This window comes from Prionailurus bengalensis, chromosome E4 (assembly GCF_016509475.1).
Source record: "Prionailurus bengalensis isolate Pbe53 chromosome E4, Fcat_Pben_1.1_paternal_pri, whole genome shotgun sequence".
NCBI classification, from domain to species: domain Eukaryota; kingdom Metazoa; phylum Chordata; class Mammalia; order Carnivora; family Felidae; genus Prionailurus; species Prionailurus bengalensis.
This window is the reverse complement of record NC_057360.1, coordinates 11,699,911-11,727,178: the sequence shown is the minus strand read 5'-3', so window position 1 is coordinate 11,727,178 and position 27,268 is coordinate 11,699,911. Positions and strand designations below refer to the sequence as shown.

At 40.2% G+C, this 27,268-nt stretch overlaps 1 protein-coding gene across 3 annotated transcripts in view; it reads left to right on the top strand.

Annotated features, from left to right (window-relative positions):
- NME7 (NME/NM23 family member 7) overlaps positions 1-27,268 on the top strand; it is a 262,618-nt gene that overhangs the window by 39,983 nt on the left and 195,367 nt on the right. For 2 of the 3 annotated variants that reach the window (XM_043568420.1, XM_043568421.1), the window contains exons 2-4: positions 8,601-8,708; positions 9,472-9,638; positions 26,006-26,116. In XM_043568420.1, the coding sequence (XP_043424355.1) occupies positions 8,601-8,708; positions 9,472-9,638; positions 26,006-26,116 (386 nt within the window). Of the gene's footprint in view, positions 1-8,600; positions 8,709-9,217; positions 9,222-9,471; positions 9,639-26,005; positions 26,117-27,268 lie in introns of those variants that run through there. The other variant, XM_043568422.1, reaches the window with a different exon arrangement.

Here is a 27,268-nt window from a genome sequence, read left to right as displayed (position 1 = left end):
CAGAGCGCTGGAGACTGGCATTTGGTGGTGGAACACTTTCAGGCGATAACACGGGCCCACATGTCACCAACTCAACTGTATTGAATCAACTGATTCTATCCTTTCTTCCAGCATTGTCTGCAAGTTCAGCCACTATCATGATTATAACCAATATACATGTGGTTTTTAAATTTCACCTGTTTTACGGAAGAATATTATTATTTCTGTTGGTTGTCCCCTATTTTTTTTTTCTTAAAAGGAATTGAGAGAAGGGAAAATGTTTTCAAAATGAATGGAAGGAACTTACCTACGTCATTAGCATGTGCATGGTATAATCTGACTATTTTAAAAAAATGGCTGCACTGGGAAGTGACTCATTCCGGAATGCATTTGAATAGATGCAATTTTCATATGCTACATTTTAAAATGACATTTTCCTTTTTTAGGTGTAACAAAGTAAGTTTGGAAAAACAATCTGAGATTTTTCTACGTCTGAAAAAGCGTACCATCAAAGGGAAATTAAAAATTGTAACGTGCTGTACAGCACATTCTGATGAGTAGTCATATCAGTGTAGAATGGATTTTAAGTACAAAATTAAAATCACTTCTCTTAACTGAGTCAACTGTGAAAGAGCAGAACAATCAATCCAGAGCCAGTGGTTCTAAGTTCCTCGAAAGTGCTTGACTGGCTGCTAGATTGTAAGGACCTTGTTTGTTTCTAATTGCCATTGTCATATCTTGACATACCTGAGTACCTGGAACATAGAACATGGCAAGTGCTCTGTTTGTTGGATAAATGAATTGGTGGATGGGAATAAGGTAATGTACATAGTCTGATGGCCTTGCCTTCTGCTTTTCAGAGGGCAGGTGGTGAGGCCTGTACGGACACTTGGGAGGTTTCCTTAACGTTCCTGTTACTATACCCATTGCTTGTTTCCTTTGTTTCTTTGTTTTCTGTTTTTGTCTTCCCATTCTGATTTTATAGTATGGCTAATAGAAGAGAACTCCAAAGGCTATAGATGAAATATGATGTGAAGAAGGGTCTACTGATGAGTATTAATCTTTGTTGGGTGTTTACGTAGTTAAATTCTTACATAGTGAGAGAGAAAAAAAGAAAGACCAGCTTCAGGTTTTCAGTGTAATTTGAAATTAAACTATAAAGAAAACTACAAATTAGAAAACAATTTAACCCCTTTTGACATTAAACAATAACAAAAAATACAAGCATCAGTCAGGTGGAACATTTCATAATGGTGTACATTGAAAAGTAGCCTCCCCACCCCCACTGCCCCCCCCCCCCCCCGCCACCCCCTCACACACCACATACTCCCCAGCGGCAGCTATTTCTGACATACTCTTCAGTGTCCTTCTGAACGATTGTTCCCTACCTAGCCCAGGATTTTGAATTGAATATTAAAGATTTGGGTCATCATCACCCAAGTTCCTTGGCAATAAAAATGCTCATTATGTTGTTCAATGCTGATCTTTTGCAGCAGGAACAGAACTGCTTTTTGTTCGATACTCTGATTACCGTTTCCGCACTGTGAGTCACATTTAGCTGTTGTTTACGTAATCATCAGCATATTGTTTCTTACTATTTGCCATCTTGCAGAACCACTGTGCTCTCTGTGACTTAAGGTCTATTTGGCTTTTCACCCTCCCCCTCTTTGCACCCTCCCCCTCCAGTGCAGCGCCTGAAAGCTTCTATTCCATTTTTTGGGCTTTCTACTTAGCCTTTCAGGGAGTTGTAGGGGAGGAAAACATTTTCCTTGACCTTCTTAGGGTCCCTGGCTATGTCTGAATACTGACAAAGACAGATTAATAGGAGAAAACATATCAATTGATTTAAGTTTTATGTGATATGGGAGCCTTCATAAGGATAGCAAGGCCTGTTTGCTGGGATTCTTTTTTTTCCCATGTTCCTTTGTCCTGAGAGATAAGGATGCTTCTTTCTTCTGGGAAGGCACCTCTCACACGAGGGATTTATAACCTGTTTCAGGGAAGAGGCTTAGGAAAAGGTCAAAGTGACCTTCTTCTTTTGTGGTTTTCTCAAGCTCCTTCAGCTTAAAATATTCACTATGCCAAGATGCCCCTAAAAAAAAAGACATGCCAAAACCAAAACAAAAACTAGATGGCCCATTAGTGATTAGTTACAAAATTGGAACACAGTGTGCTTGAGTGTGAGGGACCCATTATCTTTTTATGTGTAAATTATATTTAGAATGTCCAGAAGAAGGAAAATGTTTTGGCTACTTTAAGAAAAAGTCTCTTTGTGCTACCGTGTGATCTTTAAATGCTCTGCAGAAGCCTATGTCCGATGGAAGCTGAAACCCTTACTGTCCCTGTGACCATCCAGTCAGTGACGTTCTCAGATCTGTGACCCAAAAATGGAGGTGTCCCTTCGTACTACTTCCGTGTTAGTCTCTCCCTCTTCAGTTGGCCCTGGAGGGCTGGTACCATGGAAATCTCTGAGTCACAGCACGTGTAGCTTCCTGGTCGGGCTCAGTCATGAACTAGCTCTGTAACCTTATGGAAGTCATTTATATTCACTGGGCCTCAATTTTTTTTTTTTAATTTTTTTTTTCAACGTTTATTTATTTTTGGGACAGAGAGAGACAGAGCATGAACGGGCGAGGGGCAGAGAGAGAGGGAGACACAGAATCGGAAACAGGCTCCAGGCTCTGAGCCATCAGCCCAGAGCCTGACGTGGGGCTGGAACTCACGGACCGCGAGATCGTGACCTGGCTGAAGTCGGACGCTTAACCGACTGCGCCACCCAGGCGCCCCGGGCCTCAGTTTTTTTACCCATAAAGTGAAGGGTTCAAACAAAATGATTTTCAATTTTGACATCATTAAAATAATAAAAGGGGTTAAGATACAGAACAGATGAACATATGGGAAGAGAAGCAAAAATAATATAAAAACAAAGAGGGGGACAAAACATGAGACTCTTAAATACAGAGAACAAATCTGAGGGCTGCTGGAGGGGTTGTGGGTGGGGTGATGGGCATGACACCTGTAGGGATGAGCACTGGGTGTTATGCATAGGGGATGAGTCTCTGGAATCTACTCCTGAAATCATTATTATCTATGCTAACTACCTTGGATGTAAAGTAAAAAATAAGTAAAAGACAATAATATAAGGGGGATCACATTCTTTGTTAGACTTTGCTCAGTTTAGCTGAAAAATAAAAATGTTTAAATTTCAAAGGCAACTTTGGTGTTGGAGGTGTGTGGGTATGTCTATATCAGGCAGCGAGCAAAAGACTAGCCTGAATGGGACATTCAGGTGCACTCCTGTTTCGTGCCTAGTCCAGAAGTCCCACCGCTATACCTCTAGACATCTTTTGCATTCCATTCCATTCCATTCCATTCCATTCCATTCCATTCCATTCCATTCCATTCCATTTCTTTGCAGAGAGAGGGAGAGAGAGGATTGCACGTACACGAGCTGGGGAGGGGCAGAGGGAGAGAGAGAGAATCTTAAACAGCCTACATGCCTAGCACAGAGCCCAACGTAGGGCTCAGTCTTACAACCGTGAGATAATGACCGGAGCTGAAATCAGGAGTTGGACACTTAACCGACAGAGCCACCCAGGCACCCCGAGGCATCTTTTGACTCTTTGAAGTAACCAGACTTTCTACTGCAAAGATAAATCAGAAAGTGAAGTTTAAATCGCATTTGGATACAATTTGTACCTGGCATAGTTGGCCCTTTTTCATAGAGGGCATAGTACCTGCTTGAGAGTTAGTTTTCCTCATCATAAATGGAAATTCCATTATTATTTTTATGTAGTTTTAAATAATCTTGTTGAGATAAATCACAGTTATAAATGAAGGAATGGGATAATTATCCAAGAGAATATGAAGGATTTTTTTTCTTTGTGTGTAGATGCTATTCTGAAACTCTAGGTAAAAATCTAAGAGGTCAGATAGAACTTTAGGCATTTTTGAAATCTTGTGGGTATAGTTTCTGTCTCTCTTTCTGTGTGATGCTTACTTATCAGAGATTTATTTAAGTGCTGTGTAGTGTTGCAGACTTTTCCTTCAACATCAATCATTAGGTGGTTCTGAGGGAATTTTTAAAGCTAACAGCTCTTTTATTCTTTTCCCAATAAAGTATGACCTTTGGTTTCTGTTGGCCTTTTTTCCCCTTTACCTTAAAAAAGTAATTGCTTTATTATTTTCCTTTAGAGCTTATGACTACATTAGAATAACTAATGCTCACAGTGAAAATGATTTAAAGCAGCAACTTATGGGCAATACAATATAATTTCTGTAATTTCCTAGATAGCATCCGCTTTATAACATTTTTTGGTATTTTACACACCAATGCTATCTTAGAAGGACACGCTTCACTGACCTGATTCTTAAAATTTTGGAATTGGGATGTAATTGAAAAGCAGTATTAAATATGTTTGATGTCACAGGGAATGAGATGATTCTCTTATTGCATTTCCTAATCATTAATCTTCTCCTAATGATTGATAAAGGCAACAAACTTGACCCTGTTTAGAATTATTTAGCTTTACATGGAGGAGTAGATAAATAACTCAGTTCATTAGTGGATGGAGGCCCATTGAATGGATACGTTCTTAAACAGTGGCTTTTGTGTCATCTTTCATAGCCAGTGCTGTTTAATGGGACAAAGCATAGTGAGTGCCAACTTATTTCTTTGTTATGTAACCTTGGACCAGCGTTCAAAAATTTTAAGTTTTACTATCCTTGTCCACGAAATAGGGGTACTACCTATTTTGTCTGTTGTGAAAATGAAATGAGATCGTGTCAAGAGCCTGCTACTTAGTAGGTACTTTAAAAATTATTGTTATTGTCATGATTAGTGGTTGCCATTCATTTCTTAAAGTTTGAATGTCACTGATTTGTTAAACAGTCTGAGAAATGTTTTCCCATTGTCTGAGGAGTAGGAGAGGGAGAAGATTCATTCTAACATAATAGAGGGTGGAAAACTGAACAGAACGTCCCTGATCCACGTATCTATTATTTTAAGAGAGATTCTTTTTTTTTTTTTTAATTTTTTTTTTTCAACGTTTATTTATTTTTGGGACAGAGAGAGACAGAGCATGAGCGGGGGAGGGGCAGAGAGAGAGGGAGACACAGAATCGGAACCAGGCTCCAGGCTCTGAGCCATCAGCCCAGAGCCTGACGCAGGGCTCGAACTCCGGGACCGCGAGATCGTGACCTGGCTGAAGTCGGACGCTTAACCGACTGCGCCACCCAGGCGCCCCTTAAGAGAGATTCTTGTTCATGAATATTCGTTGGAATTTGAGAACAGGTCGAGCAACTGATGTAGGAGATATTTTCTTTGCTGTACATAATTTGATGAACATCGTCTACGTTTTACACCTTTTATATTCATTTTGACATACATCCAAATTCTATGTATTTTCTATCCCACAAGGCATTATTACTATTTTCATGCATAATATTTATTTAGATTTACCCACATGTTTACGTCTCCACTGTTTTTCAGCCCCTTCTTTAACTCCTTGAATCATCTGGTATAATTTTCCTTTTTCCTTTGGAACTGCCTTTAGAATTTCTTTTAATGCAGGCACACTGGTAATAAGTTTTCTCTTTTTGCTTATCTAGAAATGTCTTTATTTCACCTTTACTTTTTAGAGGATATTTTTTGCCAGCTAGAGAATGCTATATTAGAGTTATTTTTAGTTCTCGAATTTCCACTTGACTTAAAAAAAAAGATTCTGGGGCGCCTGGGTGGTGCAGTCGGTTAAGCGTCCGACTTCAGCCAGGTCACGATCTCGCAGTCCGTGAGTTCGAGCCCCGCGTCGGGCTCTGGGCTGATGGCTCAGAGCCTGGAGCCTGGTTCCGATTCTGTGTCTCCCTCTCTCTCTGCCCCTCCCCCGTTCATGCTCTGTCTCTCTCTGTCCCAAAAATAAATAAACGTTAAAAAAAAAAAAAATTAAAAAAAAAAAAGATTCTGGCTCTCGGGTGAAATTCTTCGTCTCAATGTATTTTTTAATACCTATTTTCATTGTTTTGAAGCCTTCGTCAGATAATAGGTAAGCTACTCATGGATCTCTTTCTATTGTCTGCTTTTTCTCTTGGTTCTCTTTCTTGGTGTATCTGATAGCTTATCATTGAACTTCAGGAGATGCAGGGAGCTAGAATGGGGAAAGTATCCCCTCAGTGTGGTCAAGGAGTAAGCGTTGAGTGAACATGTAACTTGTAAACTTTGTAAGGGACAGTTGACCCTTTTGTTTACCTGTGCTCCTAGAGTGTTGTGCTCCAGGAATCAACAAAAAGGTGAGAGGGTTAAGAGAGTTCCTCTTTAGTGGGTTTAGACACCCAGTTTTCTCTCCCCATGCTGTGAGGCTAGAGAACAAACACAGGTATGAGCTCACTTTTCTAGAATGTCCTTCTCCCCGGGATCTTTGTCCCGCAAATCTTGGCCACTCCATATCCCTGTGACATTGTCAGAAGCTCTGCTAGCTTCTCTGCCTCTTGGCAGCTTTCCTCTGCTGGCTCTTCTTAAGCTTCTCTGTCTCTTGTCCAGGCTGACATAAGACTCAACACATGTCCTCAAGTAAAAGCAGCACAAAGAATGTTGGGCCACCTCCGTAAGCTTCCTGCCTTTCCAGATCCGGGATCATCAAATTCTGGCTGCCTTAGAGGCTCCCCAGGGTTTTCAGACAGATATTTTTTTCGTATCCCACTTTTCTAGTTCTTCTTGCTTTGGTTCGCTCTAAGCTAGTTTGTCAGTCAGAAACAGTAGGTCCTCCATTTATTTTCTTTATATTAAAACTGTTTTCTGGAGAGCGTATTGTGCAAAATTCTGTTACCCGCCTCAGAATTAAGCAGTACGATTGGTTAGTTTTGTGTTTGGGCTCCCTGGATAAATGATGCCAAGTTTCATTGGTTTTTCATTGACCTCACCATCCTGCCCCATTACCTTCAGTTAGATGCATCTGTACTTCTTCCATTTTCTAATTTCATTTATTTATTTTAGTGAAGGAAATATTTCAATGCTGTCGTCGAGTGAGTGAATATTTTAATATAGAGAGTAAAAAATTTAGTAAGCTGGTAATATTTAAATTTTCTATTATAAGGGGACCACAACACTAGAACCGCACAGTGAAACCTAAACTTTAAGAAGCCGTATTTGTAAGAATATGAAAAAAAATGTGTGAAGGAAGGCTTTCACGAATGTCATAGTATGTCTCTTAATTTACCTTCATTTTCTCTTAGCTAATAATTAGCGTTGCTTAAATATGTCTTTGTGGATGATTGTGGGAAAAATAAAATAGCGTCTTAAAACTTTTTACAGTACAGTTTATGAGTATAATCATAAACATAACTAGCCATACACCTTCTACCATTAGAATATATAAGGGGATTATTAACACAAAAGAAATTATCAACAAAACATAAAAAAAAAAACCTATCCGTGTATCCTAACCAGAGAATCAGATGCTAAGTTCAGAATTAGCAACAAAACTAGATTCCTTTCTTCCTTACATGTCCTGTATGTCCTCCTTTCCTTATTATAATGACGGACCTTTGGGGCTAAGCTATTTTTAACAACATACATGATTGGAAGTCCTGCTTAACAGTCAAGGAAAGAGGGTCATTCTTTGACTTATTTTTTCACTTCATCCTGTGTGATAGGCATAGGAATGCACCTCACACACCGTCAGCTATGAGCAAGGGCCCCACCTGCTGTGCTCTGAAATCCGCTGCTGCCTTTGCACTTAAGACACGCTTCCCAAGGGCTACTCCCAACTGGTGCCTTTGAGGAGCAGGGAGACTCAAGCAGGCGGGTCCCCGGATGTCAAGGAACTCTTGAGGGCTCCCTGGCCGGGGCACTGCCTGCCAGTCTTGCTGAACCTTCCTTAGACTGTACAGCAATCTGGAATGATGCCTCCCTCCCTTCTCTCTTTTCCTTCCTTCCAGTCAGATTTGTACTGTGGTCTGGATCCCTCCCCATTTTTCTCCTCTAGGAATTGCCCTTCTTGCAATAGAATAGAATTGTTGCAAGTGTAATCCTGTCTCGGTGTCTGCTTCTCAGAGGACCTAGACTAACACATTCCCCAATTTCTGTAAAAAGATGCTATCGTGTGAAATTAGGAAGGAAAGAAAGGATGTTTACTATGACTTTAATGATGACAATATGCGACTACTGCTGGATTCTGAAATTTAGGAAAGTTAAAATCTCATGTGATTGAGAGCTAGCCTCTCAGAATTTTTTTCTCACAGCCGTTTATTGTCTGTTTATATGTAAATCTGCTTTCAGATCTGTTTGTATGTAAATGTGCTGAATTAGTACAGTAGTCCGATCAGGAGCTCATGTTCTAAAAAAAATTGTTAATTTACTCAGGGTGATCGGATGGTTGTTAAGTATTAAGCAGTTCATAAGTCATCTTTGAGACAGCTGAGGATATTTAATGAAAAATTAGAAGGAAGTATTTCTGAAGGTATGGTGGTAACTGATATATGGTTGAAAGAAGAATCCTTGAATGTAATAAATAGTAACAGATGTACTTGTTTGTTAACAAATCTTTGGTAATTCTTGCCTTCAACGTAGATGGTTTATGCAAGAAGTGCTTATATTTTATACGTTAATGTTAATTCTTTCTCTGCAGAATCACGGGGAAAGATTCGTTTTCATTGCCGAGTGGTATGATCCGAATGCTTCACTTTTTCGACGTTATGAACTTTTATTTTACCCAGGGGATGGATCTGTTGAAATGGTAATGGAGCCTTTTTTTTTCCCCCCCTTAAACATCAGCAGAGGGAGTGAATGCGGGATAGGGAGAGGAATAGGATTGCCTTTTATGTCGCTGCTTTTGAAAATTCATAATATATTTTTTTCTTTTATTACTGGGAATTCTTTTTTTGGTGTTTGAATTCCAATACAAGAGGGTAACTTTGTACCTTTATCTTTAATGTGAAAATAGTAATTCGTATCTTTTGTTTATAAAACGGATGTGGGATTGTTCATGTTTTAGATTAAGCAATAGGCGGTAAGTGGTTGCAGATCAAGATTATCATGGCCCTAAATATGTCACCAATATTGAAAGCTGTTATCTCTCCAAGAAGTCAGATTGAAGAAGATCAGGTTAAGAGTCGCACATATTTCGTTGTGTCTCTTCACTGGCAACCCTTTTACAGGTAGATCTCTTTGGTACTGGGGTTTTGTCTAGGCAAGACAGCTGAAATTTGGAATTTCTCTGGGATTTCGGAAGCACTAATTTGCTGAAATGGTTTGGCAATGAACAAATCTTTCTATTCATGGTTTATTAAAGTATTAAATTTGTAGTAAGTTTTTCTGTTATTACTGGATTCCACTAGGAAAAAAGAAGTTCTAAAAGAAATGTGATTTGTATTTGTAGCAAAAGTGAAACAACGTCGCCAATGTTTAACGAAGCAGAATTAAGAATCATTTTTAATTTATAATAAGAGTAACATTCTCTTTGGAGAATTATTTGTCTTACTGCGTTGTTTTTGTTTTAGCACGATGTGAAGAATCACCGCACCTTTTTAAAGCGGACCAAATATGATGATCTTCACTTGGAAGATTTATTTATAGGCAACAAAGTGAACGTCTTTTCTCGACAGCTGGTGCTAATTGACTATGGGGATCAATACACAGCTCGCCAACTGGGCAGTAGGAAAGAAAAGTAAGAAAATCTTTTCTTCATTCTTAAAACATTATGTATGTCCTGATACCAAAGTCTAATTTCTCATTTCTATCTTGTGTTTTTGCAACATAGACACTTTTCTGATTCAGTGATCCGATGCAGTGTTAGGACATTTTTAGAATTTTGAGGAGTAGATTCAGTGATTTGTTTTTCACTCAGATAACAAAGTGATGCCCATAGTCCTAGGCAGTGATTATTTTCTGGAGAAAAAAAATACAAACTTTTTATACGCCCTCATCTTTCTTCATAACATGCATTTAACTGGGAACTGAGAATGTTTGAACATAAAAAAGTATTGGTGTGTAGGACAAACATGGCTTATAGGAGAAAAGTAGTGAGTGCCACACTCTCGGTGGAAACAGAAGAAAGTAGTTTGTTGTGGAAGATCGGGGAAGGCTTTGTGAAGGTATTTGAGCTGGATCCTGAAAGATGAATTGGATTTTTACCCAGTTAGGCTGAGAGGAGGGAATGCTGGTCAGAGGAATAAGGATAAGAAGAGATTCAAAGGCAGAAAGTTGTAGGTTGTTTACTGGAAAGAGCCCGTTGTTCTGCCTCACTTGTTTGACGGTTGACATTTTTTTAGAACTTTAATTAGCAAAATAGCCTGAATGAGGGTGGTAGCAATAGGCGTGCAGAGGAAGATGTGGGCAAGATGAACAGTAATGGTAGTGATAAGCACTCAGTGATGGCCAGCTATTATTATATGGAGCATGGTGTTAAAATGATCTGAATGGGCTATTTGAGTCCCATGGCAACCTGATAAAAAAGGTGCTATTACAGGTGCTATTACAATTAGCTCCCCTTTGCAGATGGGGGAGTTGACACTTAGCCAAGTGAAACAGCTTGCTGAAGGGCCGAGGAGAGGCAAGATAAAGCCCAAAGTCCAGTCTGAAGAATGGGAGGATTTAATCATAGGAGAACGGAGAGGACCTGGAAAGCGGTCGTCCTCTCTCTGTCTCACTTCATTTGTATGTCTTCTGGCACAAAGCACATCTCCTTACGCGTATTTGTGTTAGCTAAATCAGTCAGTGAATGACAATTTTAAATTCATGATCTGCCCTTTCCTTTTTCAGAAATGTCCTCCCTGCTTACAAATGATGACCTTTGATCTAGTTGACAAAGATGTTTTTGTCTAGATTGTTTGTAATGGATGTCGTTGATTTTTGAGCTTTATACACAGACCTAACGCCTGTCTGATAAATATTGACTGATCCAGCGAAGAAAGAATGAGCTAGTGTTATAAAAATAAAATAACACAATAGCGAAGAGAAACTTACCTGTCTTGTTCACAACTGTATGCCTCAAGACCGTTCTTGTGATGCCCCAGGCAGTACGTTATTCACAGGGAATGCCCCACAAAAATTTGTTGAATCAATGAATGAATCCGTTTAGGCCACTGAACACAGTTATGTCTGGAGGCAGAGCTTCCGGCCGGCCTGTCCAGCTCCTCCCTTCCCTCCCAGTGCACATATCTCTCTTCCTGTGACGGTGAGAGGCTGCGGCGTGGAACCTTCCAGTTGTCTCATTAGCCTTCTCTCTGTACTGGTGGTCAAAGCTGCACTTGTCGGGCGCCTGGGTGGCGCAGTCGGTTAAGCGTCCGACTTCAGCCAGGTCACGATCTCGCGGTCCGGGAGTTCGAGCCCCGCGTCGGGCTCTGGGCTGATGGCTCAGAGCCTGGAGCCTGTTTCCGATTCTGTGTCTCCCTCTCTCTCTGTCCCTCCCCCGTTCATGCTCTGTCTCTCTCTGTCCCAAAAATAAATAAACGTTGAAAAAAAAAAAATTAAAAAAAAAAAAAAAAAGCTGCACTTGTCACCCTGACTTTTCCTCAGTTCTGATTTAGAAGAGAGACAGAAAATGTTGGAGATGCAGCTGAAAAATCAGGCTGTTCTGAAAACAAGGACTTTTTAGTAAGGTTTTTCTCCTGCATATCAATTTTCAGCATTGCTGAAGTGACATTTTCATTTTCAGTCTCTACCTTTATGAGTTTTCAACCTTCTGAGGCTGGAATGACTGTATTTGAATTGAAATTTGACTTCTTTTGTCATCATTATTGGCTTCGGTTTCTTTGGCTTGTATATTATATTTATCTTGGGGGATTCTTGGCAGTGTGGAGTGATTATTGTAGTAATTAAAAGTAGGGACCGCCGGTGGAAGGTAAAGCTATCAATATAAAAAGCTCCAGGTACCCTTCAATTTGAGAGGAAAAAAAATATGTCAAACTATATTTTGAGGTCTACCAACAAAATAACTAGCTGGTCACGTAACATCTGAGTAACTCCAGTAGTAATATTCTTTCTGTGACCTCTTTACAAGCCCCTGATAGCCCTTTTTACAAGCCTTTTGTAATCTCGGGGTGCTCTGGTGCTCATTGTGGATATTAGTACACAAGTGGTGATGTATCAGAGGGGTGGTGAATACCTCATAAAAAAAAGAAGACCATTCCCAGAATAACTCTGAAATGGGGGGAAAAAATAGGATGTTAGATAAAGAGGAATCTCATTGTTACGAGATCTCGTGGTGAAAGTCTATGAGATTAAGGAAACCTCTACCCTAATTCCTTTATTTGCAAGTAATAAATATTTATAGCTTAAATGTTTTTCAGCACATATATGCCAAGCACTGTGATAGGCACTTTTCATGTGAATCTCAGTTCAAGATGACGTTAAGCTTTCGTTTAAACTAGCAGAAGTAAATGAATTAGGGAAACAGGGTTAATAGTATGACCCGATCAAAATAAAATAATAATACGTATAGCAATTACAATTTGCATATATATTAGTCTTATTTCTCTAGAGTGAATGTCATTGATTCCATTTTACAGCACAGTTGAGTAGTTTGGCCACGGTCGTAGATTTGGACAGTAAAGAAACCAGTAAACGTTGTTGTATATGCCTCAAACTCATTCTCTTTCCATTAAGCCTCTAATTAATAAGTTGATAAATACTGTTGAGTGGGACTGATTTCAAAAGAGGAGAACCAGAAGAATATGAAGACAGATTTTAAATATTTGGGGCACCTGGGTGGCTCAGTCGGTTCAGTGTCCAACTTCGGCTCAGGTCACGATCTCGTGGTTCATGGGTTCGAGCCCCACATCGGGCTCTGAGCTGACAGCTCAGAGCCTTGGAGCCCGCTTCGGACTCTGTGTCTCCCTCTCTCTGCCCCTCTCCCACTCGCACTCTGTTGTCTGTCTCTCAAAGGTAAATAAATAAATGTTAAAAAAATTCTTAAATATTTGGGCTGTATAATTAATAACAATATATGCAGTATTATATTTTTACTGACTTAACACTGTTTCCCCATCTTCTTTTTTGATTCTTTCTTAACTGTGTGTGGGCTAGTAAATCCAGCAACCATTTGGCTGATTTAAATAAGCTTCTTCAGAATTTAAGAGTTTAAAAAAATGTATTCTTTCACTTAAATGACAAAAAAAAAAAAAAAAATGGGCATTGGAGAAGTAAGTACGCGTAACGTCTCTCGTGATCCCGTAGAAGCAACCTGTATGTAATAACTGTAACTCAGCCTCATTCTCAGTGTGGATGGGGACAAGGATAATTTATGAACTCAGTACCTCCCGGTTGTATTTCTCATACTCCCTTCTTTACACTAGAAAGAAATGATAGGAGCGCCAAGGAAAATTGATCTCTGTGCTGCCCATCAGCTAATTTTGAGGCAGTTATCCAGATGATTCAGTATAGTTCACGTTCGCTCTCAAACTGGCCTCGGCCTTCCAGTTCTCTTAGACTACAGAAATACGACATTTGATTCACGTTTCTACCTGCTTGCTTTCTTTAAATCTCCTTTCTGAGTTATAATGGACATAAAAAAGCTGTAGCTAATTGAATGCATACCACTTGAGGACTTTGGAGATAAGTGCACACCCATAAGCCATCGCCACAGTGAACGATACAGGCTTCTTTGTCACCTCCAAAACTTTTCTCCTGCTCCTTTTATTATTTTTTTTATATTGATTTTTTTGTGTGTGGTCAGAGCACTTAACGTACGATTTACTCTTTAGCTAATTTTAAATCTATTCTCTATAGAGCTCCTCAGGTCAAGTTGACAAAGGCTATTTGTTGGCAAAGTATCAGAGTAATTGGTTTTAATTAATTCTAATTGAAGTATAGCTGATAGGGTTTCAATTGTAAATGGCAATGAATCGACATCCCTGGTTCTGTTGTTTAGATGCGAGTCCACCTAGTGCAAACTTCTTGTGATCTGTGGGGCGGGTTAGTCTCCAGATTAGTAACTGATGGGAGCACCGACACAGGAGCCAGGCGAAGACCAACACGAAGATGGGCGCTTATCCGGGCCATCCGGGATCAGGGACGCTTGAGAGTGGCCGAGGCTCTCCTCATCTTCCTACTTCTGCCGCCCCCCTCCCATCTCACTCCTCCTCCAGTCCTGACCTCAGGGCCTGCCCGAGGGAGAGAGGGGTCTGCGTGGCAAACCCCTCCGCCCGCACACTTGGCCCGGGGTCTGTGCCGCCTCACAGCCCACCCAGCACAAGAGACAGAGCACCGGAGACAGGCTTCCACACAGGTCACTGTGCTAAACGTGGGGACGCGGGAGGACGATGGCCTGAGGGCCTGCAGGTTTGAGACAAAAGGGGCGGGGCCACACGTGACCAGAAACCTACAGCATATAGTTGAAGAAAGACGCTGTAGAGCAGATAGAGGGAGTGGAGGGAGGGAGCACCGTCCTCGGGGTGGAGTCGAAGTCACTCACGTGCACTCAAGAGTGCACATATTCCTGTTCTTGGAGTTTTCTTTCTTTCTTCTTTTCTTTTAAAATTTATTTATTTTGAGAGAGACAGCAAGCGAGCGTGAGCAGGGGAGGGGCAGAGAGAGAGGGAGAGAATCCCAAGCAGGCTCCGCACTGTCAGCGCAGAGCCCATGTGGGGCTCGAACTCATGAACTGTGAGATCATGACCTGAGCCGTAATCAGGAATCAGATGCCCAACTGACTGAGCCACCCAGGCGCCCCTTGGGGTTTTATGTCTTAAAGCCAGTTGGCCTAACAGTTTTGAGTAGGTTACTTCTCAGAGGAGGGGAGGAGCAGAATATTCGTTTAGGTCTGCTCTCACCTGAAAAGTACTCTCGCAGTACTAACCACTGTTATTTTACAGAATGTCCTAGGACCATAGTGAGCAGTTGAGTTTTGGCTGCTAAAAGGCACTGAATTGCATTAAAGTCATGTAGTTCAATTACCAAGGCCTTCCTAAAAATTCACCCCCTAACCTTTTCCTCTTTACTTATCTATGGTCTCATTGTCCAAGATGACTTACTACTGATTACATGATGGCCCCAACAACAGCATAACTGTACCCCAGATAATGCCATGAAAAAATGCCCTCCCATTCTTAAATTCCCAGAGAGAAATTGAGATTTCTTCCTCTGTAAAAATCAAGTCAAATTCTGCCTTCTCCTTTATAATTCTTAGTCAGAGGGCTCCTAGTTAACAGATTAGAACTGAATTTTCTTTTCAGCTCCAGCCGTGGCCATCTTCCCCTAGAATGATTGATAATATATTTGGATTAATTAATGTCTTTTTTTGCCACCTCTTTTCTTGCAGTCATACTATGTTATGCTGTAGGTATGTCTCTTATAAATAGCACATAGCATTTTTTTAAAAGCAAAATTCTGTCTGAAAATGCCCTCATTTTCCTTGGTAAGATTAGTACATGTACAGTTTAAATATGTTGTATTTTTTGCATTTTTGTACAATTTCCACTCTTTGGCCACTTTGGTGCTTTTGTACTTTTTCTTTATTCTTGCTTTTTTTTTTTTTAATTAATTGAGGTGTTTTTCCTCTGTTCAGTTTCTTTTTCCTCTATAGTTTTCTGTTGAAGCCATAACAAATGATCACAAATTCAGTTGCTTCAACAATACAAATGTATTGCCTTACAGTTCTGTAGATCAGAAGTTTAACACACGTCTCATCGGGCTGAGATCAAGGTGTTGGTAAGGTTGCATTCCCTTGCGGAGGCTCTCGCGGAGATTCTTGAGGCCACCCACATTTCCCTGGCTGTGAGGCTGAGACCTCACACTGACATCTCTCTGGTTCACCGCAACCAGAAAGATTCTCTGATTTTAAGGACGAATGTGATTACACTGAGCCTACGAGAATGATCCAGAATAATTTCCCTATTTCAAGGCCTGCAGTTGTAATCAAGTCTGCAAAGTCTTTTTACCATGTGAAGTAATGTATTCACAGGTTCCAGGGATTAGGTCACGGACATTTTTGGGTGGCCATTGTTCTCTCTTGGTTTGGGGTTTACATAATTCTATGCTATTTCTCTCGTGGTTAGCTGTGAAACTTTGTCATACATATTTCATTTAAATTGCTTAGGGTTGTATAATATCTTCACCCTTCTGTAGTCTTAAGAGAGTTTAGAACACCTTAGTGCCAATCTTCTTTCTTGAATTACATGGTTTCATTGTTGCTTTGGGCATTTGGTTTTTGTCTGCATGTTACCCTTTTTTTTTTTTCTTTCGTACCAGCGATGTTTGCTTGGATTTACCTATGCATTTGTCACCAATTCTTGCGTATCAGACTGTCCTTTTGGAATCCTTTTTCTCTTTGGAATTTATCCTCCATTTCTTGGTAGTCAATTATCTTTCTTAAAAATGTTTTTTATTTCACCTTCTTTTTTTAATGGTGCCTTTGCTTTGCACACAATTTGAAGTTGGTAGTTGCTTTCAAGTTTTCTTTATTCCTCTTTTCTGCTGTTACTGGTTTGAGAATTATATATTCTATTAATTTTCAGTATTTTTAATATATGCAATTAAGGATATAAACTTTCTTCTAAATACTGCTTAGAACCACATTCTACTTTTTTATGTGAAATTTGAAAAATTTGATTTGAAATATTTTCTAATTTTTATAAGTTGTCATTGATCCAGTAGTTATTTAGAAGTATGTTCAGTTATGTCTAAGCATATCAGGTTTTTTTATTCTCTTTTTGTATTGGATCCTAGCTGAATTGTGTGGTGTCTAAAAAATATACTCTGCATGATTTCTGTGTCTTTCAAGTTGGTTGAGGCTTGCTTTTGTCTTACCATAATCAATTATTTTAGTGTGCTTGAAAAGAATGTTTAATCCACTGTTGTTTTGTGTCATTAGGTCAACGTTGTGAATTATGTGTTCAAATCTTTCATGTATTTAGTAATATTTTTGTCAGCTTATTCTATCAATTACCAAGGCTTGATTAACATTTCCTTCTATACTTGTCATTTGTCTCTTTTTCCTTGTCATTATGTTAATTTTTACATTATAATTTTGAGGGTATGTTACTAGGAGATATTTTCTTGGTAAATTGAACCTTTTAGTATTATAAAAAGATCATTTTTATCTCTAGCACTGAATTTTACCTTAAACTCTACTTTGTTTGATAGCAATAGAGCTGCACTGGCTTATTTTTTTTTTTTTTAACTTTTTGTTTAAATTCCAGTTAGTTAACACACAGTGCAATATTAGTTTCAGTGGTACAATATAGAGATTCAGCACTTCCAAACAACATCCAGTGCTCATCACAACAAGTGCACTTTTTTAAAAATTTTTATTTTATTTTTTTCAATATATGAAATTTATTGTCAAATTGGTTTCCATACAACACCCAGTGCTCATCCCAAAATGAGCAATACCCATCACCCACCCATCCCCTCAATACCCATCACCCACCCTCCCCTCCCTCCCACCCCCCATCAACCCTCAGTTTGTTCTCAGTTTTTAAGAGTCTCTTATGCTTTGGCTCTCTCCCACTCTAACCTCTTTTTTTTTTTTTTTCCTTCCCCCCCCCCCCCCATGGGTTTCTGTTAAGTTTCTCAAGATCCACATAAGAGTGAAACCATATGGTATCTGTCTTTCTCTGTATGGCTTATGTCACTTAGCATCACACTCTCCAGTTCCATCCACGTTGCTACAAAGGGCCATATTTCGTTCTTTCTCATTGACCTGTAGTACTCCATTGTGTATATAAACCACAATTTCTTTATCCATTCGTCAGTTGATGGACATTTAGGCTCTTTCCATAATTTGGCTATTGTTGAGAGTGCTGCTATAAACATTGGGGTACAAGTGCCCCTATGCATCAGTACTCCTGTATCCCTTGGGTAAATTCCTAGCAGTGCTATTGCTGGGTCATAGGGTAGGTCTATTTTTAATTTTTTGAGGAACCTCCACACTGTTTTCCAGAGTGGCTGCACCAGTTTGCATTCCCACCAACAGTGCAAGAGGCTTCCCGTTTCTCCACATCCTCTCCAGCATCTATAGTCTCCTGATTTGTTCATTTTGGCCACTCTGACTGGCGTGAGGTGATATCTGAGTGTGGTTTTGATTTGTATTTCCCTGATAAGGAGTGACGTTGAGCATCTTTTCATGTGCCTGTTGGCCATCCGGATGTCTTCTTTAGAGAAGTGTCTATTCATATTTTCTGTGCACTGGCTTATTTTTATTTTACTTTATTTTACTTTATTTTATTTTATTTTATTTTATTTTACTTTACTTTTCTTTTCTTTTCTTTTCTTTTCTTTTCTTTTCTTTATTTCATTTCACTTTATTTAATTTTATTTTTTGTTTCAGAGAGAGAGAGAGTGAGCAAGTGAGTGGGGGAGAGGGGCAGTGGGCGGGGGGAGAGCCTCAAGCAGGCTCCATACTCAGTGTGGAGCCAGACATGGGACTCCATCCCATGACTGTGAGATCATGATGATGTGAGCCGAAATCAAGAGTCAGATGCTCAACTGAGCCACCCAGGCACCCCTGCACTGGCTTTACTTTAGTTAATGTTCACACAGTGTGTCTTTTTTCATCCTTTTTAAACTTAAAAACTTTCAGTATGCTGTTCTAAATGTGCCTTTTCTAAATAACATAGTTACTTTTTAAATCTAGTCTGATGTAGTTTGTCTTTGAATGATTTTTTTTTTTAAAGAAAGTCAGAGTTGTTTTTTTTTTTTTTAACATTTATTTATTTTTGAGAGACAGAGGGAGACAGAGCGTGAGCAGGGGAGGGGCAGAGAGAGAGGGAGACACAGAATCCAAAGTGGACTCCAGGCTCTGAGCTGTCAGCACAGAGCTTGATGCGGGGCTAGAACGCATGAACTGTGAGATCGTGACCTGAGCCGAAGTTGGATGCTTAACTGACTGAGCCACCCAGGTTCCCTAAAGAAATTCAGTTTTATAGTCTTTGTCTTTTACTCTAAAGCACTTACTTTTATTTATTTATTTATTTTTATTTATTTATTTTTTCAATATATGAAATTTATTGTCAAATTGGTTTCCATACAACACCCAGTGCTCATCCCAAAATGAGCAATACCCATCACCCACCCATCCCCTCAATACCCATCACCCACCCCCCCACCCCCCATCAACCCTCAGTTTGTTCTCAGTTTTTAAGAGTCTCTTATGTAAAGCACTTACTTTTAATGCATGTACTATAATATATTTGGGGTTAACCCTGCCATCTGCTTTTGTGCTTTTTCTCATTTGATTTATTATTATTATTTTTGGTCATTTTCTGACTTATTGAGGATTTTTCAATCCATTTATATATATATATACATATATATATATGTATATAATTTTTTTTTTTTTACTGTTTATTTATTTTGAGAGAGATAGGCAGACAGACCACAAACAGGGGAGGGGCAGAGAGAGAGGGAGGCACAGAATCCGAAGCAGGCTCCAGGCTCTGAGCTGTTAGCACAGAGCCCTGACATGGGGCTCGAACTCACGAGCTGTGAGATTATGACCTGAGCTGAAGTCAGATGCTCACCCCACTGAGCCAGGCGCCCCTCAATCCATTTTTTGTCTATTTGTTTGAATGGTGTACATTCTTTTCTATACTTTTAGTTCTTATCCTAGAAACTACAGCATGCATATTTAATATCAATGCCTAAAGTTTACCAATATCTGTATCTTCTTTTTTTTTAATTTTTATTTATTTATTTATTTATTTTTTCAACGTTTATTTTATTTTTGGGACAGAGAGAGACAGAGCATGAACGGGGGAGGGGCAGAGAGAGAGGGAGACACAGAATCGGAAACAGGCTCCAGGCTCTGAGCCATCAGCCCAGAGCCTGATGCGGGGCTCGAACTCACGGACCGCGAGATCGTGACCTGGCTGAAGTCGGACGCTTAACCGACTGCGCCACCCAGGCGCCCCTCTTCTTTTTTTTTTTTAAATCCAGGTTAGTTAACATATAGTGTAATAATGACTTAAGGAATAGAATTTAGTGTTTCATCACTTATGTATAACACCCAGTGCGCATCCCAACAAGTGCCCTCCTTAATGGTCATCACTCAGCCCAACACCCCTCCAGCAACCCGTAGTTTGCTCTCTGTATTTGAGTCTCTTATAGTTTGTCTCCTCTCTGTTTTTAATCTGATTTTTGTTTCCCTTCCCCTATGTTCATCTGTTTTGTTTCTTAAATTCCACATATGAGTGATATCATATGGTATTTGTCTTTCCCTGACAGACTTATTTCACTTAGCATAGTACCCTCTAGTTCCATCCATGTTGTTGCAAATGACAATATTTTCATTTTTTTTGATTGCTGAGTAATGTTCCATTTTATATATTCCACATCTTCTTTATCCATTCATCTTTCGATGGACATTTGGGCTCTTTCCATACTTTGGCTATTGTTGATGGTGCTGATATAAACACTGGGGTGCATGTGCCCCTTTGAATGGGCATTTTTGTATCCTTTGGGTAAATACCTCGTAGTGCGATTGCTGGCTTGTAGGGTAGTTCTGTTTTTAATTTTTTGAGGAATCTCCACACTGTTTTCCAGAGTGGCTGCACCAGTTTGCATTCCCACTAGCAGTGCAAAAGGATTCCTTTTTCTCCTCATCTTCACAACATCTGTTGTTTCCTGAGTTGTTGATTTTAGTCGTTCTGACAGATATGAGATAGTATCTCATTGTGGTTTTGACTTGTATTTCCCTGATGATGAGTGATGTTGAGCATCTTTTCACATGTGTGTTAGCCATGTGGATGTCTTCTTTGGAAAAGTGTCTGTTCACGTCTTTTGCCCCTTTCTTGGCTGGATTATTTTTTTTGGCGGGTGTTGAGTTTGAGAAGTTCTTTACAGATTTTGGATTCTAACCCTTTATCTGATAAGTCATTTGCAAATGTCTTCTCCCATTCTGTCAGTTGACTTTTAGTTTTGCTGATTGTTTCCTTCCCTGTGCAGAAGCTTTTTATCTTGATGAAGTCCTGGTAGTTCATGTTTGCTTTTGTAGTATCTTCCTTCTTGAAAGTATAAGAACCTCGGAACAGTTGAGCTAAATTTCGTACCTTGCTGAATTACATGCCACTTCTGTTGTATTTTCTGTAGTTTTTGTGAACCTAATGACTCATTATTATTATTCTATATAACCAGTTGACAATTAGCTGTCACTACTTTTGGCCTTTTAGTATTATTATTTTGTCTATCTCAGATATTCTGTTTGGGATTGTTTTGCTTATTTTAGAATTTCCCTTAGAGTGTTCACTGATAAGGAACTCTTTTGGCTGAAAATGTCTTTACTCACATTCTTGAAACTATCCTCTTAGCTATGTCCTGTCTTTCTGTTCCTCTGTGCTTCATTCTGAATTTGCTCAGAATTCTTCCGTCAGGTACATCTAGTCTTCTTGTCAGCCCGTTTGGTGCTTATTTTCATTTTTGTATTTTTTTATCACTTGGTCCTCTCATAGATTCTTTTTCAAACCTAAGTATCCATTGTTCATAGCTTGGACTTCTCTTGCCTTATGATGCTTGCACCTTGTCTTTCAGTCCTTCCTTTTGTCTGGTCCTTTCACAGTCTGCATCTGACAGTTCCAGTAGCTGAACTATCTGTGGCTGTCTCTGTTCTGTGCTGTTTCTTCTGGTTCTTCCTCAGGTTGGTCTTTTTTTACTTTTTTGTGTGCACGCACGCGCGAGCGCGCGCGCGTGTGTGTGTGGTAATGTTCGTGTGGTATTGATTGTCGTGTGTCTGGATGTGTGTGGATGTGAACGTGCTTGTGAAATACATGTGTGTCGGGCATTTATAGATGAATTATTTGAGGTACAGGATTAAGTTACCTGACATCTAGGGTGGAATTGTGTTTGCTTCTGAGTTTTGGCTGGAGGGATTAGCAGTCTGGATGACCGTTACCAGAATTGTGCAGAATTGGACGTTCCCAGGCTCCCTAAGTGATGTGAATTTGTGCTGCCGGGCCACGCAAGGCCTGGTTCTATCTGACTCACCCTTAGGGCATAGTTTTTGGTCCCAGAGTATTACGGGGAGAATACTCTGTTGGGTTCTGTTGCCCTCTCCCAGTGATGGGGTACAGATTAAAGTTTGGATTTGCCAGAGGCAATGCCGGCAAGGGAGACATGACTTTTGTTCTTATTCCCCTGGATCTCCGTTTTTCTTTTATGTTTGTGCTAATAATTGTTTAGCATCCAGCCCATTTCTTTTTGCTTGAAAACTCTTTAAAAACTATCTTACCCACTGTTTTTAGTTTTCCGTGGAAGGGCTGCCCTGAATGACCTTGCCGTTGTTGCCAGTCAAAAGCTCTGACTCACTGCCATTGCCTCCAAGCCACAGGGGCCTCATCTGAGACTATTCTCCTTTATCCATGGGGCAAACACATGCGGTACGATTGCAAAGGAAGCGTGAAAGAGACCCCTAATCTGGCTTTGGGTTGATATTTTAGAACAGGTTTTCACATGCTTTCGGCCAATATGCATAACTTTTGAAATATTTAGATAAATTAATACAGATTAAAGTTTACAAATATATCCCTTTAGGTGGACAGCGTTCAAAGAGTCTACTGCCCTGTACTGTGGAGGATGTTTATTCCGCAGCGGTTGGCTGGTCATCTTTATCCCATACATGTTCGCTGCGATTTTTGCCCCGAGCCTGACTGGCGGATGGAGAACGCATCTTGTGCATGGCTCCATGAAAGCTGTTAGTTTGCAGAATTCTGTGTCCTATCTGAGTTCTGTGAAGGCTGGCCCAACTGTTTTTTCACTCTCCATTGCTAAGAAGTTTTTAGTGTAAAAGAACGGTTTACAGTTTTTCTTTTGTTTCGAGAGCATCTCCTGCCACATCCCGCTCAGTGCCAGGTGAGAGGATTACCACGCGGTGCTTTGTTACAGCGGTGGTCCCCAGTGAATTGCACCTCTTGGTATCGTGCCCTTGTCCAGTCCCCCCTCACATTGACTCTGGACTTGACCATGTGACTTGCATTGGCCAAAGGGACGTCAGTAGACACGTCTCAAGGGGATGCGTGATAAATGTTTGCATGCTGGACTCATGTGGCCGCATATGAAGAAGCCTGGTGTGGCCTCCAAAGGATGAAAGCCCACAAGGAAAAAGAAGCCTTGGGAGCCGTCCCAGCTGACCCTCCAGCCGCACACGGCTGTGTGAATGATCCCCGGTGAAACCACTGCAGCTGACCTACAGAATCTTGAGCAATTGTTGTTTTGAGCCCCCACATTTTGGGATGGTTCTGTTCCTGGACAGAGAATGGATTCTCAAGTCAAGTTTGGTTGCTCGCCAGTCAAAAAAAAAAAACCAATGCTGGAGAGACCAGCGATGGTGGGAAAGAGAAGTTTGCTTTATTCAGGAAGCTGGCATCCTGGGAAGATGGTGGACTGATGTCTCAAAGGCCATCTTCCCTGTCCAGACAAAGCCACAGGGTTCTAACAGGGGGGAAGGTGCAGGAAATGGCGGGGGCTCCGTGCAGGAGAAGCAGGTGCCCAGGCAGTTAGTCGTACGTCGACCTGGCCCTGAACAGACTTGTTGGCATCAGTGGCAGCTGTTTTCAAATGCGGTCAGGTCTTATCTTCTGGGAAAGTCTGGTCCTTCATTCCTCAAGGCCAGCCTGCAGGCCTCTGGGAAAGTAGGTCAGTCCTGCACCAGCCCGGGGGACTTCAGCTAGCAAGCGAGGAGCGCAGCAGTTTGATACACGTTCACCTTTGGGACGGCTTGGAGTGTTGTTATGGTGCGTTACACGGCGACAGAGAACAGCAGCACTATTAATAATATTTTTGTGGTCCTATTGCTTATGTGCTGTCCTCACTTAAATAGCATGTGTGACTTCTCGTGCCCATCGAATTTTCTGTTCAGGATAGATTTTAACTATTATGTACTGAAGAGTTAAGCAACAAGGACACGATAGGCAAATCTATTTACAGTGGTTACTCCCAGTAGTCAGCCTTTAATGTAGGCATTTAAAGAGAAAATGAAATTGCATTTTAAATTCAGTTCTGTCCGTTTTGCATTTTCCACCCTGGTGCTTGTTCCTCGAAATCGATGGCTGCTGATGTGTTTATATTTTCTTTAAGAGCTATAGTTCCAGAAAGTTCGCCCACAGTTCAGCATAAACAATTCAGGGGTTAGTGTGGCTTATGATACTTAAATAACGTGAGCTAAAAAGCGACGAGTTTTAATTGCATCTTCAGTGAAGCCATATAATATAAAATACTATCAGCGACTCGTTTGCTTCAAAGTAAAGGAAAGGATTGTCCGGTATGGCTTGTCATAAGCACACTGAGATGAACAATCTTTGTTGTTTATAAGTTTTAAAAGGCAGCCATGGGCGGCATCCCACTGAAAGTAAGGATGTTTGAATTATTATATCTTTGTCAGAGCCTCAGCCAAGCTTGTCTCATTGGGGAAGAAAGCTCCGAAAAGGCCATTCTTCTCGTGTGCATTCCTTGAAATATTGCCGGCGTGTCAGAACACCCAGAAATGATGAAGGGCAAGTGGTAGCAGTTCATTATCATAATTCTGCACGTCCCGCCAACTGAATTACTCCGACTAGTTCGATTTTCTTCTTGTATTTGCAAGTATTACCCTCGAGGGTTTTGTGGTTGTGCTCCCTTCTGATGATACTGAGAGTGACCTTGCTTGTGGTGTGGAAGGAGCGCAGACCCGCAAGTCTTGTGAGCTGGATGTTTCTGTCCTGAAGGTGCCGCTGACCGACTGTGCAGCCTTGCACGTGACCGCTCTCCAGGCTTAGTTACCGCATCAGCGAAGCGAGGGCATTCGGGCGGTCGCCATCGCCAAAAATCGATTAATTCTGTGGCTTCAGAGTAGAGAGGGTGCTTTGCTCCTGTGTGTCCTCTTGGAGGAGACCGTGATTGTAAAAATTAGCATGGTGTTTGCCATCTGTCTGCATTGCCAGGCAAGAAGACATTTGGTTCTTTGCGCATCCCTCATGCTATGCTTGAGTGTTAAAAGAAGAATTTATAATTATTTCCAAATCAATGCTGAACTGACTGCATAGCATACATTTGTTAAAGTCTAAGAGACCAAAACCCAAGCTCATAGTATATTAAATGCAATATTTTAAAGATTTGTCCTCTTTTATAAAATGTGTTGTTCTAAGAAACAGATATTGTAAAGACCAGTGTTTTCTAATGTGGGGGCCAAGGACAGGCTGCCTCAAAATGTGCCACTTTGGCATATTATTTTAAATAAAAGTTACTTAAGCAGCAGGTGCAAGGACGCTCGGATCCCCTTCTGTCCCCCTGAATAGAGGAAGTAAATCTCCCGCATAAAAGGTGCGCTCCCTGTACTAAGAAGTAAAGAGATCCCTTATTACCACAGAGATAGGAACTTTAAAGCCAACAAAGCTGTAGAAACAAACATTGTTACTTTCTTTCTAATCTACCATGGAAGTCCAAATTCTGCTTTGAATTCCTTACTAATTAAAGCTCCTAAACATGTTTTCTTTCTTTCTTTTTTTTTTTTAAAGGTTTTATTTTTAAGTAATCTCTACACCCAATGTGGGAGCTAGAACTCACAGCCCGGAGATCAAGAGTCCCGTGCTCGACTGCCTGAGGCAGCCAGGCGCCCCACATCTGTTTTCTTTATCCTGTCAATCCCTCACAAATTTACTGTCTCTTTGTTTAAGAAGTATAAAAACTGCCTGTTTTCGTCATTTCTTTGGGTCTCAACTTCATTATTGGGCCTCCATGCACACATGACGAAACTTCAGCTTTTTCTCCTGTTCCTCTGCCTCGTGTAAATTTAATTCTCAGTCCAGTCGGAAGACCTTGGAGGGTAGAGGAAGAATTTTCCCTTCCCTGCATTAATTTGGGCATATTAAACATGACAATGTGAACTTTTTCCCCCTGTAAGCTTTTATTATTTTTTTTAGATTGGGTACCTAAGTTTATATTTTCTTGGGAAAAATAGTAAGCTTACCTTGTATAAGTTTTAAAGAGACCTTTAATACACTTCTCTTTGGAATTGATTTCAATGTTTTATGATGTAGGATGATTGTTAAGGAAACTACCACTGCTTCGGAATTGTAAGTAAAAACTGAACTATTTTTATTTTCAAACTTATCCTTTGTATCCTTGCAGAACGTTGGCTCTGATTAAACCAGATGCAATATCAAAAGCTGGAGAAATAATTGAAATGATAAACAAAGCCGGATTTACTATAACCAAACTCAAAATGATGACGCTTTCAAGGTAATTTGTTGGCCATTTTCAGTCATGTAAAGTCTGATTCCGTATTGTTTTCTTTTTTAAATCATCTGTTATTTTTCATGTCATTGTTTAAAATAAAAGCCTCTCACTGAATGGCAAAGGATAGAACACTAATCTTATTAAAATGAGAATAAGACCACAGGTAATTATATTCACCAATAATAATTGAACTCCAAGCAAGTAGGAATTGTCAGATTGTACCTGCCTCACTTTTATCGTGTTCCCTAACTCCATTGGCTTTTATAACACCGACGCTGGATAATCGTCATCTCTTCTCCTTAATGTAGACGTATAACACACTGTGTGAAAATGATAGAAGAGGAAATGAGTATTGAGTATTTCTACTTGACGAGGGAGTATTACTGTTGGGATTTCCCAAAGGGAGGCCTTTGGAAATGTTTACATTTTGCTCTGCCCAATGGGTATCATTGGCACATATGCTGATTTACTACCCTGAAAAGCAGTCCATTCTGTCTGACCTGATAGTTTCTAAGTTATTTAGTGAAAACAGGACTTACCCCTCGGTAGGGACATTAATGTGGCAGTTAGGCAGAACTGGCTCCAGTGGCCTTCTTATGTTACTCCATTGGGTGTTTTTGTTTCTGTTTTTTGTTTTCTTGTGTGGGTTTTTTTTTTTGTTTGTTTGTTTTCTTGTGTGTTTTTTTGTTTGGTTGTTTGGTTGGTTTTTTTGGTCAGGTGTCTTACTGCTATTCCCGGATATATATTGTATGGGACAGTTGCTGTTTTGGCTCCGTGAGGACAGGGACAATGAGTAGCCGTAGATATTCAGTGCAGCTTTGCTAAGTCTGATCCCTGGATACCTTAATGAAACACCTTCAAGTTTATCCCAACAACGACATGCATTTAATTTGAACTCTTCCCGTGTGTAAGGTCTTGCAGTTTGCATATCTTCCAGAAAGGCAGGAGGCTTAAGTTTCAGAGCACAGAATTTAGAGCCAGATTGCATGTAATTGCACCTCTTAGTAGGTGTGTGACTCTGGACAGTTTATTCTGTGCTTCGTTTTCTTCATCTGCAAAATGGAGGTTATAACCACCTGTATCGTAAAGTTGTTATAAGGATTATGGGAGTTTAATATACGTAAAGTGCTTTGAAAGACCCCTACACATAGTATA